The 16182-nt window shown below is 41.1% G+C and overlaps 1 protein-coding gene and 1 pseudogene across 1 annotated transcript in view; one reads left to right on the top strand and one right to left on the bottom strand.

Annotated features, from left to right (window-relative positions):
* Positions 1–16182, top strand: part of SMAP2 (small ArfGAP2) — a 48081-nt gene that overhangs the window by 27104 nt on the left and 4795 nt on the right. Inside the window, exons 2-8 of the mRNA XM_068539609.1 lie at positions 2951–3084; positions 4331–4416; positions 5404–5482; positions 12476–12562; positions 13604–13685; positions 14730–14839; positions 15647–15812. Of these exons, the coding sequence (XP_068395710.1) occupies positions 2951–3084; positions 4331–4416; positions 5404–5482; positions 12476–12562; positions 13604–13685; positions 14730–14839; positions 15647–15812 (744 nt within the window). The remainder of the gene's footprint in view (positions 1–2950; positions 3085–4330; positions 4417–5403; positions 5483–12475; positions 12563–13603; positions 13686–14729; positions 14840–15646; positions 15813–16182) is intronic.
* LOC137760992 (polypeptide N-acetylgalactosaminyltransferase 1-like) lies at positions 9404–11446 on the bottom strand (annotated as a pseudogene).

Genomic DNA, 16182 nt, shown 5'->3' on the forward strand with positions numbered 1-16182 from the left:
TCTTATATGTAGCTCTCTTTTATTATTACCCCTCCATATTCTCAGCACTGTGAGGTGAATATTATTGTACACATTTTGTAGATGAGGAAACTGGGTTTTAGGAAGCTTAAGTATCTCTCTGAAGGTCACACAGCTAATCATTGACGAAGCTGACCTTCGAAATGTAAGTTTTTTTCTGGCTGCAAAGATTATGCTTTTAATAACAACACCATTTTCCCATATTTTCAGCCATATAAGTATCTCTCCTGTGTTTTCCTTTTCTCCAATTTCAGAATCCTTTATGGAGCATGCAGTTATTGATTAATAAATCTAGTGGCTTAAAACTAAAGGAGGCTGAGTGTCTGAGATAGAACTGTCTGTATTTCACAGGGAAAAGGTTGTAGGAGGGATGTGGGAGGGGGAGCAGAGAAGGCTTCCTCTGACCTTTCATGAAAATATTTTTGCCTGTGTTTCTATACTGAGGCCTCGTTAGCGGCTCCAGAATATCAGGATTTAGTCTTGTATTCCTCCGAGGCAAAGAGACGTTAAATACTCTGGAACGGGATCTGGAGAAATTCCACGGTTGTGACAGTAGCTTAGATGTTTGGGAATCACCTTCTCCAGACTTAGGGTCAGGAAGCAAATAGCATAACATTCCACAGGTAACTTTTTACTTTTATTTTTGGCTGTGTTGGGTCTTTGTTGCTGAGCACGGGCTTTCTATAGTTGCAGTGAACGGGGGCTACTCTTCATTGCGGTGCACAGGCTTTCTCATTGCGGTGGCTTCTCTTACTGCGAAGCACGGGCTCTAGGCGTGTGGCCTTCAGTAGTTGTGGCTCGCGGGCTCTAGAGCGCAGGCTCAGTAGTTGTGGCGCATGGGCTTAGTTGCTTCCTGGACCAGGGATCGAACCCGTGTCACCTGCATTGGCAGGCAGATTCTTAACCACTGCACCACCAGGGAAGTCCCACAGCTACCTTTTAATTAGTGTTTTTGGCTTCTAATTTTGTTAGCAAACAAATATAATGTAACTATCTTATGAGTTCTAGAATCTAGAGCAAAGGGAAAATGGTAAAGAAACATGAAATATTAACTTTTGGTCCCATTTAAAATCCTGTATAATTTAGATTTTATCTGAGTTCCTTTATGAAAACTGTAACCCAAAATAGACATACAGCACGCTAAGGAACCTCATTCACATCTATTTAGGTTTTCTGTTTTGTGTTTATGTTAACTCCCACTGAAAGAAGTGTGTGGATCATTTGTGTGTTTATTGGCTACATAGCAGATCTACTGTGCAAATCTGTCTGGGGATTTGAAGGGACTGAAGGTCTTTTTAGAAGATAAATCTATCTGAGCCTAGCAAGATTAGAGCAGTAAGAGGGTATTGGGATAAAATTTCAGGCCAAGAACACCACCTGGTGGTTATAAGGAGGACTTGAGCCTTCTGTATTTGTAGTTTTTGCCATAGTATCAGTAATATCTTTGTCCAAAAATTACATTCTTACTTATAATAATTGCAGATTCAAATTTCTAAGAATAATTTTCTGCCATATGATTCTAGCATTCCCTTATTAAAACTGCTGCCAAAACCCTTAGACCAACCAAACTATTATCTGTGTCCAGCAGAATTGAAACCTCATGTCCTTTGTTGCTCCAAATGCAGGTCCTGTTTATCTCTGTAGAAAATCAATTAGTGTCTTTTCACCTCTTTATCAAAACCTCTAACTTTGACATCATGCTTCTTTTATGTGGTAAATTTCTGCTTAGTGGAATGATGGCAGAGGAAATATTAGTGATTTTTCAGCAAGTGTTTGGCAGGTGTCATATAAAAGTAAGTCAGTTTTATCCTGTATAAAAATTATGAAGAAGAGTTTGAAAATTTCCCAGAGTGATTATTAGGGTGAGCAAAGTTGGCAGGAGATTATGTAACAGAATTTTACTGAAATACATATCTGAGATTTCTTTTTTATTGCTGTAAGTACCTTTATTATTTGACAACTGTGAATCTAAATAATTCTGTAGTTGGGTAAAGTAGGGACATCAGCCCGAGGGGAAAGGATCCTATTAAGTGAATCTGGATGCATATTTTATAGGCCTGGTTGGGAGGGGAAGATAAACAAAGTTTTAAATTTCAGGCTGAGCCTTGAGCTGGCATGGCATGTCTGTATCTTTTTTCCTAGTAGGAAAACTGAACCCAGGTCTCACTACCATTGAAATGTTTCTTGAGGGAGGGCTGTTCGTGTAAGATACTAAATAGAATGTGACATGACTTCCCATTGTTCTCCTGGGATTTTTAAAAACCATGAGTAACAGTATTATAATATTTGCATTTCAACACTCATATTATCAGACACTGTAAAAAGCTGCTCCGTACTCAAATGCCCACACATTATATAATCCCATTTATATGAAATGTCCAGAATTGGCAAATCTACAGAGACAGAAAGTAGATTTGTGGTTGCCTGGGGCTGGGGTGGGGGGAAGTTGGGAGGAAATGGGGAGTGCTTGCTAATGGGCTTGAGATTTCTTTTTGGGGTGTACACCATCACCAGAATTAGATAGTGGTGATGGTGTACAATTCTGTCTGAGAATACTAAAAACCACTGTATTGTACACTTAAAAAAAATTGAAACTTAAAGAAAGCTGATTCTTGGAGGAATGAACAAAACCAATTTTTTAAAGAAAGGTGATTATGGGAATTCCCTGGCGGTCCAGTGGTTAGGACTCAGCACTTTCACTGCCAGGACCTAGGTTCATTCCCTGGTTGGGGAACTAAGATCCTGCAAGCTGCACAGCACAGCCAAAAAAGTAAAAATAAAATCTAAAAAATAGTTTTTTAAAGATGATTGTGGTAACAATTCTCTCACTTATGTTCTAGCAGAAATGTTGTCTGATAATCTAAATATTCCACTTTGGGTCTTGAATGTTGTTTTAATTTGTACTTTATTGCCCTGTTCCTGACCTCCACAGGACCACGATGGGCCTCCTGGAACATTGGTGTGTTCATCTGCATTCGATGTGCTGGAATCCACAGGAATCTCGGGGTGCACATATCCAGGGTAAAGTCAGTTAACCTCGACCAGTGGACTCAGGAACAGATCCAGGTATTTACACAGCCCAAGAGTGAGTCAACTGCTCCCATACTTCCATGTAAAAGTAGTTCCGGATGCATTTCAGTCAAACTGGGCATAAAGGCGAAGGTAAAGGAAAGTTTAGTTGTTAAACACTTATGTCACATTTAACATTTTTAATCTTTATATTTAAGACCCAAGTTATTCTACTTATATTTTGCTTCCTTCAAAGCACAAAGAGTCTATGGACTAGGACCCCATGGATCCATGAAGGTATAAAGGGGGAATCCTTGGATTATTTTCTAAGGGCCTTGGCATTTGCAGATCTAACGTTTATAGTTTTAGATACTCACTTAAAAAAAGAAAACCTCCCAACACATAGACTTATAATAATGTTTTATTGCAGAAATGCATATGTGAATCTTGCTTGCTGTTAGGTTGGTGGGCTGGGCATGAGACACTTAAGTTAGTGAGTCCAGCCTGGCCCAAGAGCTGCACCTCGATGTGGCTTCATTGTTCTATATTCTCTTCCTGCATTGAAACTTGTTAAAGTAATTTAAAAAAATTTTTTTTCCTTTGTTTGGGGGGAAAGAGGCTCCAAAGAAAACCAGTTGCTAAAGTTGGTGTTAGAAATAAGAGGTTATTCTTAACAGAAAATGGCTTTATAAGGTACTTTAGATTATTTTTATGGATTCACTAAAGGACTAAAAGGTTAGTTATATTTTCCAGTTACACTTTACTGCATCTTATGAAGGAAATTACATGCCATGGAGGTATTTGGGAATTTGAAGATTTTTTAAAATCTTGGAATTTCTCTCTCACAAGTGTTAAGGAGTCTTTCAAAAGCCTAATGAGAAACACATTTATTGGTAATACAGCGGAATAGGTTAATTACTGCTATAAACTCAGAATTGTAGTTGTTCCTGATTATTGCCTGCCTGATTAGGCACTGATTATTGCCTGCCAAGTAGACATTTTGATTGGCAGCTATGTCTTGGACTTTGAAATGGGATCTTGAATTATTATTGAATTAAGTGTATCCTGTCAGACAAATCTTTCAATAAAAGGAGGAGGGGTGGCAGGAAAGACAGCTGTGAAAGTAAATGGTTGGGAGTAGAGCAGAGAGAATCATGGATTGGAAATCAGAATACAGGTTTAAATCTCGGTTCTGCCACTCCCTAGGTTGGTTCTTCAATTGTAAAATGGTACAATTGGGTGAGAAGTTTTTCAGTTCTTTCCTGATGTGACATTCCTTGTTTCCACATCTTTTTTATTGCAGTGCATGCAAGAGATGGGGAATGGAAAGGCAAACCGACTTTATGAAGCCTACCTGCCTGAGACCTTTCGGCGACCTCAAATAGACCCGTATCTTTTCTGGAGCAACTCAGAAGGCTGAGTGGTTTTTTTGGTGTTTTGGGAGAGTCACACAAGACTCAGAACCCATGATCTGACTGGGCCATATCTATATGTGGATTAGTCGAAGTCTGGCTTTTCCTCTCTCCTGCAACCAAGACACATAGGAAGTCCACGTATACTTTCTAATGTCAGAATGGTGGTGTCACATGGGGAAGACTTGTTCAGGAATTAAGACTGCAGTGGTTCACTGTGAATTCTTCCAGAAAGTGACATCTCCAATAATTTTTGGATCTCTGAAACCATTGTTTGATAAAAAGAATAGTTTATTGTGCTATGTTGAGTTAGCAAAACTGCCATTCATTTTTAACACCTTTTTATATCCTAGCTCAAAGAATTAATTGTTGTTGACCAGTTAATCCATAACTTTCTTCCCCCATCCCCTCCAAAGGAGATAGCACCCAGCTCACAAAACCAAACCCCCTGGACGCAGTGCTTCTCAAAATGTGGTTTGTAGACCATCTTATTAGAGTTTGCTTTTGGTGGGTGCAGGTGGAACCTGTTAAATGCAGATTTGGGGCCCTGCAGAGGATCCACTGATCAGAATCTGGCAGTGGGGCACAAGAGGTTATAAGGGGCACTCGGGTGCCTTTGTTTAAGACTTGTTGACTTAAGGGCTTTAAAATAGATACTTGACTGCTTTACCTGTATTCTAGAATAGCCACAGGCTCCACTGATGTCAAAATGAAGATTGATCCCATTTTCTACTATCATTACTCTGAAGGAAAATCCTAGGAAATGGTGATTCCCTGCAGTAACCACGAAGGAGGCATTTAAAGGTTTTGGTCAGGGAAACCCCACGTGAAGAGACAGGAGCCATGTGGGGAAACCAGGTAGGAGGGAGAGAGGAGAACGATGTTCCATGGGATACCAATTGACCTTTTATAGTCATTCCATGAAAAAGATTTGTTTGATTTATCCTTAATAAGCTTTCTGCAGAGCTGTCGAGGGATTTATTCGAGATAAATATGAGAAGAAGAAATACATGGACCGAAGTCTGGACATCAATGCCTTTAGGGTTGGTTGTAAATCTTTCAAGTTTTGTTCATAATAAATAATTTGCTTATTAATCAGCCCAGGTGGGAATCTGAAGAACAGCTACCAAAATATTCTAAGACCATAAAGAAAAAAACAAAGTAGAAAAAAGCCAGCTATAGAATCAAGACCATGAGGTATCATGGAGCAAACTTTTGCCACAGGGATGGACCAACCATCAGTGAATTCTTTACCTTGATTTGGATTTAGATGTTAGTGATTCCCAGCTCCAAATTCTTCAGATGGACATGTTGGGCATACTAGATCAAACAGAATAATATGTGTGTGTATGTATATACGTGTGTGTGTGTGTGTGTGTGTGTGTGCATTTTTTTGCTGTAAATGCAGTCAACAAAATTAGGTGTAATTAAAGCACCAGAGTTTCCTTCAGTTTGACCAGCATATTATTTCCAGTGTGTCAACAGACTGCCAATGGGACCCTTGTTCTTGAGAGGGGGTTTTAGGAGACTCCCAGTTGCCAAATACACTTTTCATCCTAGGCGTGTAGTTAGAATCTGAAATACAGTGTATGATAACTGGACAAGTATAACATACAGGAGGAAATACAACACGGTTTCTGGAAGAAGAAAACATGCCTGACTAATGACAACTAGAGAGGAACCAATAAATATGACTATTTAGACCTTCAAAAAGCCTTTGACAAGACTCTATAGTAAATCTGCTTTGGAATAATTGACTGTTTCTCTAACCAAGGAAGTATGGAGAATATGGGATTCTCCAGTTCTAGCCAAGGACCTATCTAGCTATCCTCTATCTTCTATCTGTTGTTTATGTTAATGGAAGATGTACTAGCCAGTGAAATCATTAAGTTTACACAGGGCTCTAAGCCCTTCCAGGTAATTTAAAGTCAAGCTAATTGGAATCAGCTCCAGACTGATCTTTTGAGCTTGTGTGAAAAGGAACACTAACTGGGAGGTGAATTTCAGTGTAGGCAAGTGCAGGGTGATACGCGTAGTTAGGTAAAGATAATTCCTTCTCAACTTAGTATGAAGGACTCTTACCTCACAGTCATCCAGAAAAGGGACCTGGAAGTTATTGTAACTGTCCCAAGAAAGAATTAACCCAGTGTACAGCTACGGCTTGGATGGCATCATCAAAAAGGGTTTGAAACCAAAGCACAAACGTTTCCTTTCGTTTGTAGAAAACTATGGTCTGTCTGCATAGCTCTACTCATTGTACCAGAACATATGAAATCAGACGAGGTCAGAAAAAGGTATCTGAGGTAATTCAGAAGGTGGGAGAAGAGGAAAGAGTAGCTATATGGAGATAGATAGTGTTCATTCGTAATTAGGTTGCTGGTGTACCGTACCCCATGAAAGCAGCCTGTTTTACTCACTGAATGTTTTCATTTAGGAAGGAAATATCTCCTATGTGCCAAAGAGCTATTTCAAACTTTTTTATTTGATGTACTTAGATTTTTTTTTTTTTTTTTTTTGGCTGTGTTGGGTCCTCGTTTCTGTGCGAGGGCTTTCTCTAGTTGCGGCAAGCGGGGGCCGCTCTTCATCGCGGTGCGCGGGCCTCTCACCATCGCGGCCTCTCCTGCTGCGGAGCACAGGCTCCAGGCGCGTAGGCTCAGTAGTTGTGGCTCATGGGCCCAGTTGCTCCGCGGCATGTGGGATCTTCCCAGACCAGGGCTCGAACCCGTGTCCCCTGCATTAGCAGGCAGATTCTCAACCACTGCACCACCAGGGAAGCCCCTGTACTTAGATTTTTAAAAAATATTCTTGCAAAGATTTATATGCCAAGAATTAATATTTGCTAAGTGAAGGCATTTATTATCAAATCTAAAAGAAACTGCCTTTGTTAATTAAAGAGTATTCTTTTTAAATGGACAGGTAAGACATTTTTAACTTCAAGAAATAAAGTGTTCTGTATTAAAGCATTACACTATGCATGAAACAGACATAGCTGCGTGTGTTCTTCATGATTATAATACCACTTTATAGATAATACGAAAGTTAAAGTGGAAAATCCATGCCTACTCTTATCTTTACTAATGATTATCATTTTGGTGTGTTCTCCCATTTTTTTCCTACTTTTTGGAGGCGTAATTATAATACAGTTATATAGAATGTCTCCTGCTTTCACTCGACTTAACACATCATTTTTTTTTTTGGTAACATTACTTGTTAGTTTTCACAACTTGTAATTGTTGGATCTTATTCAGTGAGTAACTAGATCACAGTTTATTTTACTATTCTCCTCTGTGGCATAAAGGTTAAGTTTTTCTTCAGCATATAAAATTCTGGGATGAAGTTCTTGGTGTATATAACCTTTTCCATGTTTTGGATTATTTTCTTAAGATACATTACAAAATATTGTATTATCTAGGGCAAAGGGTTTCAGTATTTGTCTCTTCGTACTTTTGCCAATATACTTTCTAGAAGTTGTGCTATTTTATACTGTCTTCTTAGCATTGGGTAAGAGTGGTAGTTTTACTCAATCCCTACCAATATTAGATATTATTATTAAGATTTTTCTCCCTCAAAAAGTGCTTTTTTTTTTTTTGGCTATGCCTTGCAGCTTGAGGGATCTTAGCTCCCCAGCCGGGGATCGAACCTGGGCCCTCAGCAATGTAAGCGCAGAGTTCTAACCACTGGACCTCCAGTGAATTCCCCCCAAAATGAATTTTAAATTTCACTTTTTGATGATTAGCAGGGCTGACCATTTTTCATGTGTATGCTATACTTCCTTTTTTTTTTAGTCAAATTTTATTTTTAAAAAAAGCAGCAGATCGACATTACAATTCAAGAATCTAATGTAAATATGCGCTTGACAATGAAGCACATCTGAGTATGGAGTGAAAAAAGTTTTCGAAAAATCCATCAAACGTATCATCTCCAAATACCCAAATAATAAATCACTTCTACAGGCCTTTTGTTGAGTGGAATCATAAACAAAGAACAGAAGATTTATTGCTGTGAAAACAAATCTGTAGTACAGTAGTATGAATCTTGGGTATTAAGCATAATCAGTTGAATCAAGTTAGGAAGTTGAAAATCTAATAAGAAATTTGTGTGTGTGAGAGAAAGTCTATACGCCAGTTGACCCAAGAGCAACTGAGATATCAAACTTGTTCAGTGAGACCAGACATTATTTTAAATCTCCATATTTTGAAGGAAATTAAAAATTACAATTCCAACAGCCCACAAACTAAATAAAAACTGTAGAAAGCAATTAAAACTATGTTCAAAGAGCCACTTTTTCAGCTCAATTTCAGCACCCCAAGGGAAAAGAAAAGCATCCATGACTATCACAGATGAAAACAGAATGAATGTCATCGGAATCAGTTATTTTTCCCCACTGAGGTATAAAATCTATATAGAAATTTGATACTATACTATAACAAATGGTACTTCTCATAGTTCTGTTTTAATTTCCTTTAAACCCTGTTTAATATAGTTTTTTTTAATTGTTGTAAAAATGTTTTCATGATTCTGAATCTGGTTCCAGTTCTTTTTCATTTATTTTTATATCAATATTTAATACACTGGCTACCAGTTCTAATCAGAAAAAAAGTCTTGGACGTCTCTTCATTATAAAAGCATATTCAGCAGAAATTACTGATATGCAAGCAAACCATAAAAGGTTCAGCTCTCTGGAAATCACATTTTCGTAGATTGTTTCAGTCTGAATATTCTTTACAATGATTCTTGATGGAAGACTCTTCCAATCTTGTAAACATCAGCGTGCACAGTCTCGCTACTACGTAGTTTCATATCCTTGGACAGGAGGGCCGGTTCACAGCTAGTGAAAGCGAGAGCAGTCTAAGTTTTAATGGCTGATAAACCCTACATCCTACAGGAGGAAAGCACTTTTCCTTTTTTGCTACTTAAGAATGTAGCAGAAATGGATGCTGAGGTAGCCCAGTCAATCCTTATTTTTTTCTTTTTTTGTAAATTTGGTCTCAGAATATTTCTGGAAGGGTGACATTTCGAAGAAGCCACTGCTGGGACTGGCTTCCATTGCAGTCTCTAATGCTGGGCACCTGGCTGTCCTCTTCCGTGGCTTTATCTAGGCACTGATTACTGTTCACATGCTGCAGGGTTAATTTCACCGGGTCATACTCCTAAAGTTGGTTGCCTTTTAGGTGGTGGCATTTGAGCATTGTGACTGGGCCATTAAGTTTGGAGACACCCAAGCAAAGGTCATCTGTTCTAATTTCTTTGTTGGCAGTGTAAGAGAAAACCTGATTACCTCCCATACTGTGACAGTTAAAAATTCCAACTTTTTCATTCTCTTTTCTAGCCATGTTATCCAGACACTGATTTGTTTCCACATTTCATATCTCTCCCAAAGAGAAATAGTGATGTGGAATCTGAGAATTGGCATAAATATTCTCTAGGTACCAAGAGAAAGGTCTGCATTGGAGTTTGCGTCTTAGACCAAGTCTTGGTGGTATATCTCCATAATCTACCTTTGTAACACCTGGAGAAATTATATAGAAGAAATGCTTGAATTCATCCATCCACACTTCTGCAAGACATCTGTTATTTTTATGGATAATCTGCCCTGTGCCTCCTGGAAATATGTAGGGTATAGCTTTCTGAAACACATGTCCAACATGTGAGCAAGTAACAGTCTCCAAAGTTCCTCCACACTGCCAAATCCTAAAGGAAATTTCTAGGTTTTCTCCTCCCCAAATATCCATTCCAGCATCATATGTTCCAATTTCCTGAAAGTAATCTCTGTCTATTGAAAAAAAGGCCTCCTGCCATTGTAGGTGTTCTCACAGGAAGAGTTCGATCACCTTTCCTTCTGTCCATTTCTCTTTGGGGCACAAGATACCAGTGAAAATTGAGCTTCCAGTTGAATCCACCATAGGTCATGTCAGAACCTGCCATGTACTCAAAAGTATCATCACTGATCACATCAGTGATAGGCTAGTCCACTGTCTTCCTGTCATGTTTGATCCTGGCTAAGAGAGGCTCCAGCCACCCCACTGTACACTCAACAGTGAGCATCTAAAAAGGTGATCACTTGGCCTTTAGACACTGCAGCTCCTTTTAACCTAGCTCTGATCAATCCAGAGCATGGCTTCATTCGAATTACATGAACTGGTAATTTAATTTTTTCACATAACTCTCTAGAGGTCTTTTCAAAAAGTCTCTTTCACTGGCATCATCTACTAGAACAGTTTCTTCTAGCATGTGTCTTGGTGAGCGATTAGTGACACTATGGACAGTTCGCAGAAGTGTGCTCCAAGCCTCATTGTGGGAAACAATCACCACACTTGTTGTGATAATATTCCTTGTATCCAGGAACATTATCTAGATACACCTTTGTTTTACACCCTTCTAACCTAACATCTGGTGAAGATCTGTTGAGTGCAACCATCTCACTTGCCGTTAAATTGAACTGATTGATTTTATCCTTTTTTTTTTTTTAATAAATTTATTTATTTTTGGCTGTGTTGGGTCTTCGTTTCTGTGCGAGGACTTTCTCCAGTTGCGGCGGGCGGGGGCCACTCTTCATCGCAGTGCGCGGGCCTCTCACTATCGCGGCCTTTCTTGTTGCGGAGCACAGGCTCCAGACACGCAGGCTCAGTAGTTGTAGCTCATGGGCCCAGTTGCTCCGCGGCATGTGGGATCGTCCCAGACCAGGGCTCGAACCCGTGTCCCCTGCATTAGCAGGCAGATTCTCAACCACTGCGCCAACGGGGAAGCCTGAACTTGTTGATTTTAAACATCTCTTTCATCTTTTCTTGATCCTCTTTGGGAATGACGACTGGTTTCCCCATTTCTCCAGGACCTTCATGAGGCTTTTGTACTGGCTCTAGAACATCCCCAGCAGGAAGTCCTCTCTCTTTTTTTTTCATCACATTTGTTGCATTCACTGAAGTAAAACAGCAGGAACATATCCAAGAGTACCCAAATCAAGGAGGTGGCTAGGACCACCTTGCAATACGCAAATTTTCTCATGGCACTTTAAGTCAAATGCAAAATTTTAAAATATATATAAATATACAAAGATCATGAAAATTATTCCAATCCAGTTTCATCAGAAATCACGTTCATAACCTTGGTCCGCGCGGCAGCGGCGGCGGCGGCGGCGGCGGCGGCGGGCGCTCCTCGGGGCCGGCCCCGGCGGTCGCGGCGCGGTCCCGTGAGCCGCAGCGCGGGCGCTACTGTCGGTCCGCCGCGCCGCCTCCTCGACCACTGCCTGCGGCTCCCCGGGCGGGCCCGACGCGAGCCCCGCCTCCGCCGCCTATACTTCCTTTTATATGCCTGTGTTCTTGTTTACTTTGTGGCTCTGTTATGCATTTAGATTTCTTTTGATGATAAAAATGTGACCAGTAACAGTATAATCTGTGCAAGTATTATGAAACTGCCTCTGAAAGTAACAAAAACTGAGGAAGACTTTCTAATATTCTGGTTTTGATGTGCTTTTTGGTTTTATACAGGTGATGCATTCAGGACACCCTAAAAGGGATACTTGAATCCTTTTACTCATTTTTGCCTTATTTTCTTGGTTTTTGTTTTTCTAATCTTTAAGCTTGGTTTATTTTCTTATTTTTAAAAAAGGAGATGAAGAGGGAGAGAACTTTTGATGGAAGTTAGAAAATCACAAAGGCTGTATGCCGAGTAAGATGAACAGTTTTCACCCCTGTGCCAAGATGAGCAAGTTAAACTAGGGTCAAAAAGGGGCAGCAAACCGGTGAAATGGCTTAACCCCTGTAGATAACCCAGTCTGCACACTAGCGGTCATAAGTGTGTTAGGCAGAACAAGGAGGGAGGTGCTTAAGAAATCTGAAAGATGCCTGTTGCAGCCTTGAGGCCAGGGTGGAAGAAGCCAACGCTCATGCCCCACACCAAGAAACCCCGAGTCTGTCAGACTCCTACATCAGATTCAGTAGGGATATTTGTGTCCTTTTGGGCCATTTGAGGTTATAATTTGTTGAACTGTTAGTCACCGTGGGGCCTGTTCTTTGTCTTGTTTTGTTAAATCATCATAGAAAGAAAAAGATGACAAGTGGAAAAGAGGGAGCGAACCAGCTCCGGAGAAAAAAATGGAACCTGTTGTTTTTGAGAAAGTTAAAATGGTAAGTGGGGAAGTATGTGTACTGTGTGGATGGCCTTGTTCACACGGCGTGTTCACATGTGGAGGGGACGGGTGGGGTGGTGTTGATAGCGTATCTCACCATTGCACCTGGGGCTAAAGGGGGGCCACGTTTAGGTTAGATCACCCGCTGACATTTCTGCTGCTTTCTCATTGCCTTGTTGCTGCCTGATCTGCTCTGTAACACTTCTTTTGGGGTCCAGGTGGGAGCTTAGGAACTGCATCTGTCCCATCTGAGCAAGAGGCACGTTTCAGGGCAGAATGCCAAGGCTCTGTGACACCTTCTGAGCAGATGCTACATTAGTCCTTCTCTCCTTAGACCTTCTTTACCTCGTTCTCCTGTTGTGGTTAAGAACAGTCCAGAAGCCAGGCTATCCTCATCCATTTTAAACCATCCCTTCTTGTATTCTTGCTCTGTCATATGGAAGTAGACACCTTTCTTTTCCCATAGGACATATTGTGGCAGTGGTAGTAGATGCTCCACTATAGGAGTTTAGATTCTCGGGAAAGAGGACTTTTTACTATTTGCTTAAGGAAGAGTCTTCTATCATCATTCTGAATTGCACTGTCTGCAGAACACATTCCTTAGTGATACTGGCAGAGTGAATTAGGTAACCTTTAACTGAGCTCCTTTTCGGTATTAAAGGTTTTCTAATCACTGAGAGATGTGTTGGCTCTTGTACCATAGGACACCTGCCTTTATTCTTGGCTTTTCCTGGGACCAGAAACTGCTGCTCCTGTTGGATACCCTGATCTGTGGTTGTCTTGGTTTCAGAAAGATCTGTCTCTTCAGAAAGCCAAATAAGCACAGATGACAGCTTTGTTTTTCACTTTAGGTTTGATTTCTGCACTGTGCCTCCTGACTTGATTTTTTCACACGACGCTTCCTGAGTTGTGTTTCTTTGGTAACTCTCTGAATAACAGCAGCCAAGCCACAAGAACCCCTGTGGCTTTACAGCAGAGAGGAGAATAGAAGGTTCAAAAACACCTGCTTATTTCTTTCTGTAACGTATTTTCACCTTAGCCACAGAAAAAAGAAGATCTACAGCTACCTCGGAAAAGTTCCCCGAAATCCACAGCACCTGTCATGGATTTGTTGGGCCTTGGTAAGAGTTAGACTTTTCCACTCCCATAATCATACAAATTTTGATGAATTCTCTGTGATCCTGGGAAGATAGGTAGAGATGGGACTCTTCCGTTGGTGGCTTCATCACTAAGATTGTTCCCTCGTGTTCTTCCTGTTGTTTTACATCTGAGCAGTTGTTCTAAGAGGTGTTTCATTTTTCACCGTACTGTGAAAAATGTACAGTGATAGAGTAGTGGTTAAGTACAGTAGTGGTGGAGCATGGCCATTGAAGCCAAAGTCCCAACTCTGCCACCTACTATCTATGTGACCTTGGGTAGCTCACTTAACGTCTAAACATTACTTTCCTAACCTACGTAGTGAGGATGATACGAGTCTACTTCAAAGATGATGTTGGAAGGATTAAATGAGATAATGCCTCTAAAACTCTTAACTCCTTGCCCAGCACAAACTAAGCATTCATTAAACGTTAGCAAGTTTCACTAAACCAGCACCTGTGAGCCCTGCCCCCATCCCTCTCATTTTCCAGGTGCATCCTGTTTCTGAGACGGCCCATTACCTTGTGATCATGATTTTCCTCCAAACTTTTGAAACCCTGAACTAGTGGTTCTACCCCTTTCAGAAATAGAGCCTATTCTTACCTTTCACAGTACTGATGGCTATACTTTGTTTCAGTCCATTCCTGCTGATTTAGGTTATTGGCTACTTCGGCTTCTAATGTCTATACTTTTCATTTCCCTCTGAAAATGAATCCTACACAGCTCTGCCCCTCAAATAGCCCGAAAGGAGCCAGCCAGCCCCCTTGCGGTGGTGATAACGTAGCCTTCAAGCCTGGGTTTCTGCTGTCCTTTGCCTGAAAGCTGGGCTACAGGCTTCTCCAGACTGTTCTGGGGAATGTGGGGTGAGGCCTCTTATGAGATGCCCCATCCAAGCTGGGTGGTTCCAGAACATAGATTTCTGGGTTCTTGATGGAGCATGTGGGCCTTCGCTGCTTTGTGTCTAGAATAGAAGGAAGGAATGGGCTTAATGAGCAGTGCTACGTTTTAACTTTGATCTCTCTTTCCAGATGCTCCTGTGTCCTGCTCCATTGCAAATAGTAAGACCAGTAATACCCTAGAGAAGGATTTAGATCTTTTGGCCTCTGTTCCATCTCCCTCTTCTTCAGTTTCCAGAAAGGTGAGTCTTGTGGGTGCCTCAGGATTAAAGAGCATTCTGGAAAGGGTGATTTTGATAACGTAATCATGGAACCAAGTCATGCTTCCTTGGTGGAATTGGACTTTGGTTTTCTTGATTCTTCCCTTAACGCTATCATCTGTGTTACAGCCTAAGGTTACTATTCATTCCATGTTGTCTCCTGCCCAAAAAGAGTGGGCCCTTTGAGTGGACTTCTGTTGAAGGTGTGTCAGGTTGTAAAGGCTGATCCTGTAGGTCAGCTCCTCAGCCTGAGTTATTGCCAGAGAGTTTGTAAGTAGGAAAGACTTGAAACCTTTAATGGCTACCATTTGTGGAATACCTGCTGTGTACAACAGGCACAGTGCTAGGTGATTTTGTATCTCATTTTGTATATTTCATTTATGATTTAAAATACTCACCACAACCCTGCAAAATGGATCTTTTATAGATGAGGAAATGTTAGTTCAGAAAAGTTAATGTGACTAGCTTCTCGTTGCACAACTAGTAAGTGGTGGCACTGGGATCTTAACTCAGTTCTCTCTGGATGCATCAGTTGTAGGTCATTTTTATTTGTTTATGTGTTAGTTTTCCACCAAATCACATTGTTTTGCTAAAGAACAAAGAATTGTACCAGAGCTTAACTATCAGGTGTTTCCAGATATTTGTATGGTAAAAGCGTCAGGAAGCTATTAACTCGAGCCACGAACTCTTATTGCAAATGTTAGAAGCGGCAGAGAGATGCAGGAGGTCCTTACAGAGACCCCCATGAGGACCATTCCAATCCCCACCCCCCGCCCCCTTTGCCCTAAGGTTGTAGGTTCCATGCCAACCGCGGGGAGTGCCGGCTCTGTTCCCGAAAACCTAAACCTGTTTCCAGAGCCAGGGAGCAAATCAGAAGAAACAGGCAAGAAGCAGCTCTCTAAAGACTCCATCCTTTCACTCTATGGATCCCAGACGCCTCAGATGCCTGCCCAAGGTAGAGTTCATGGGGGTCATGGCAATGTGCCGGACAGAGACGTGAGGCCTTACATGCAGGAATCATTTGTTGTGACAGGGGCAGTTGCTCTGGGGGCCAGGATATCATACTCCAAACAAACCTGAACATGACATTCCTTGTGAAGCTACCACGTATCAGGAGATAGAGATTAACGTAACTCGGAGCCATACTTCTGTGGGGTCTGGCATCACAGCTCTGTGAAGTCTGACTCAGGGTCCGGATCTGGACCCTAAAGGGGAAGTGGCTGGGTCAGCAGCCCGCTGGAAGCCATAGCAAGTCTTGTAGGGGCTCTGTCTAACCGTTTTGCTGTGTAAAAGAGCATTCTGAGTTGAGTAATCCTGAGGAATTC

This window comes from Eschrichtius robustus, chromosome 3 (genome assembly GCF_028021215.1).
Source record: "Eschrichtius robustus isolate mEscRob2 chromosome 3, mEscRob2.pri, whole genome shotgun sequence".
NCBI lineage: Eukaryota > Metazoa > Chordata > Mammalia > Artiodactyla > Eschrichtiidae > Eschrichtius > Eschrichtius robustus.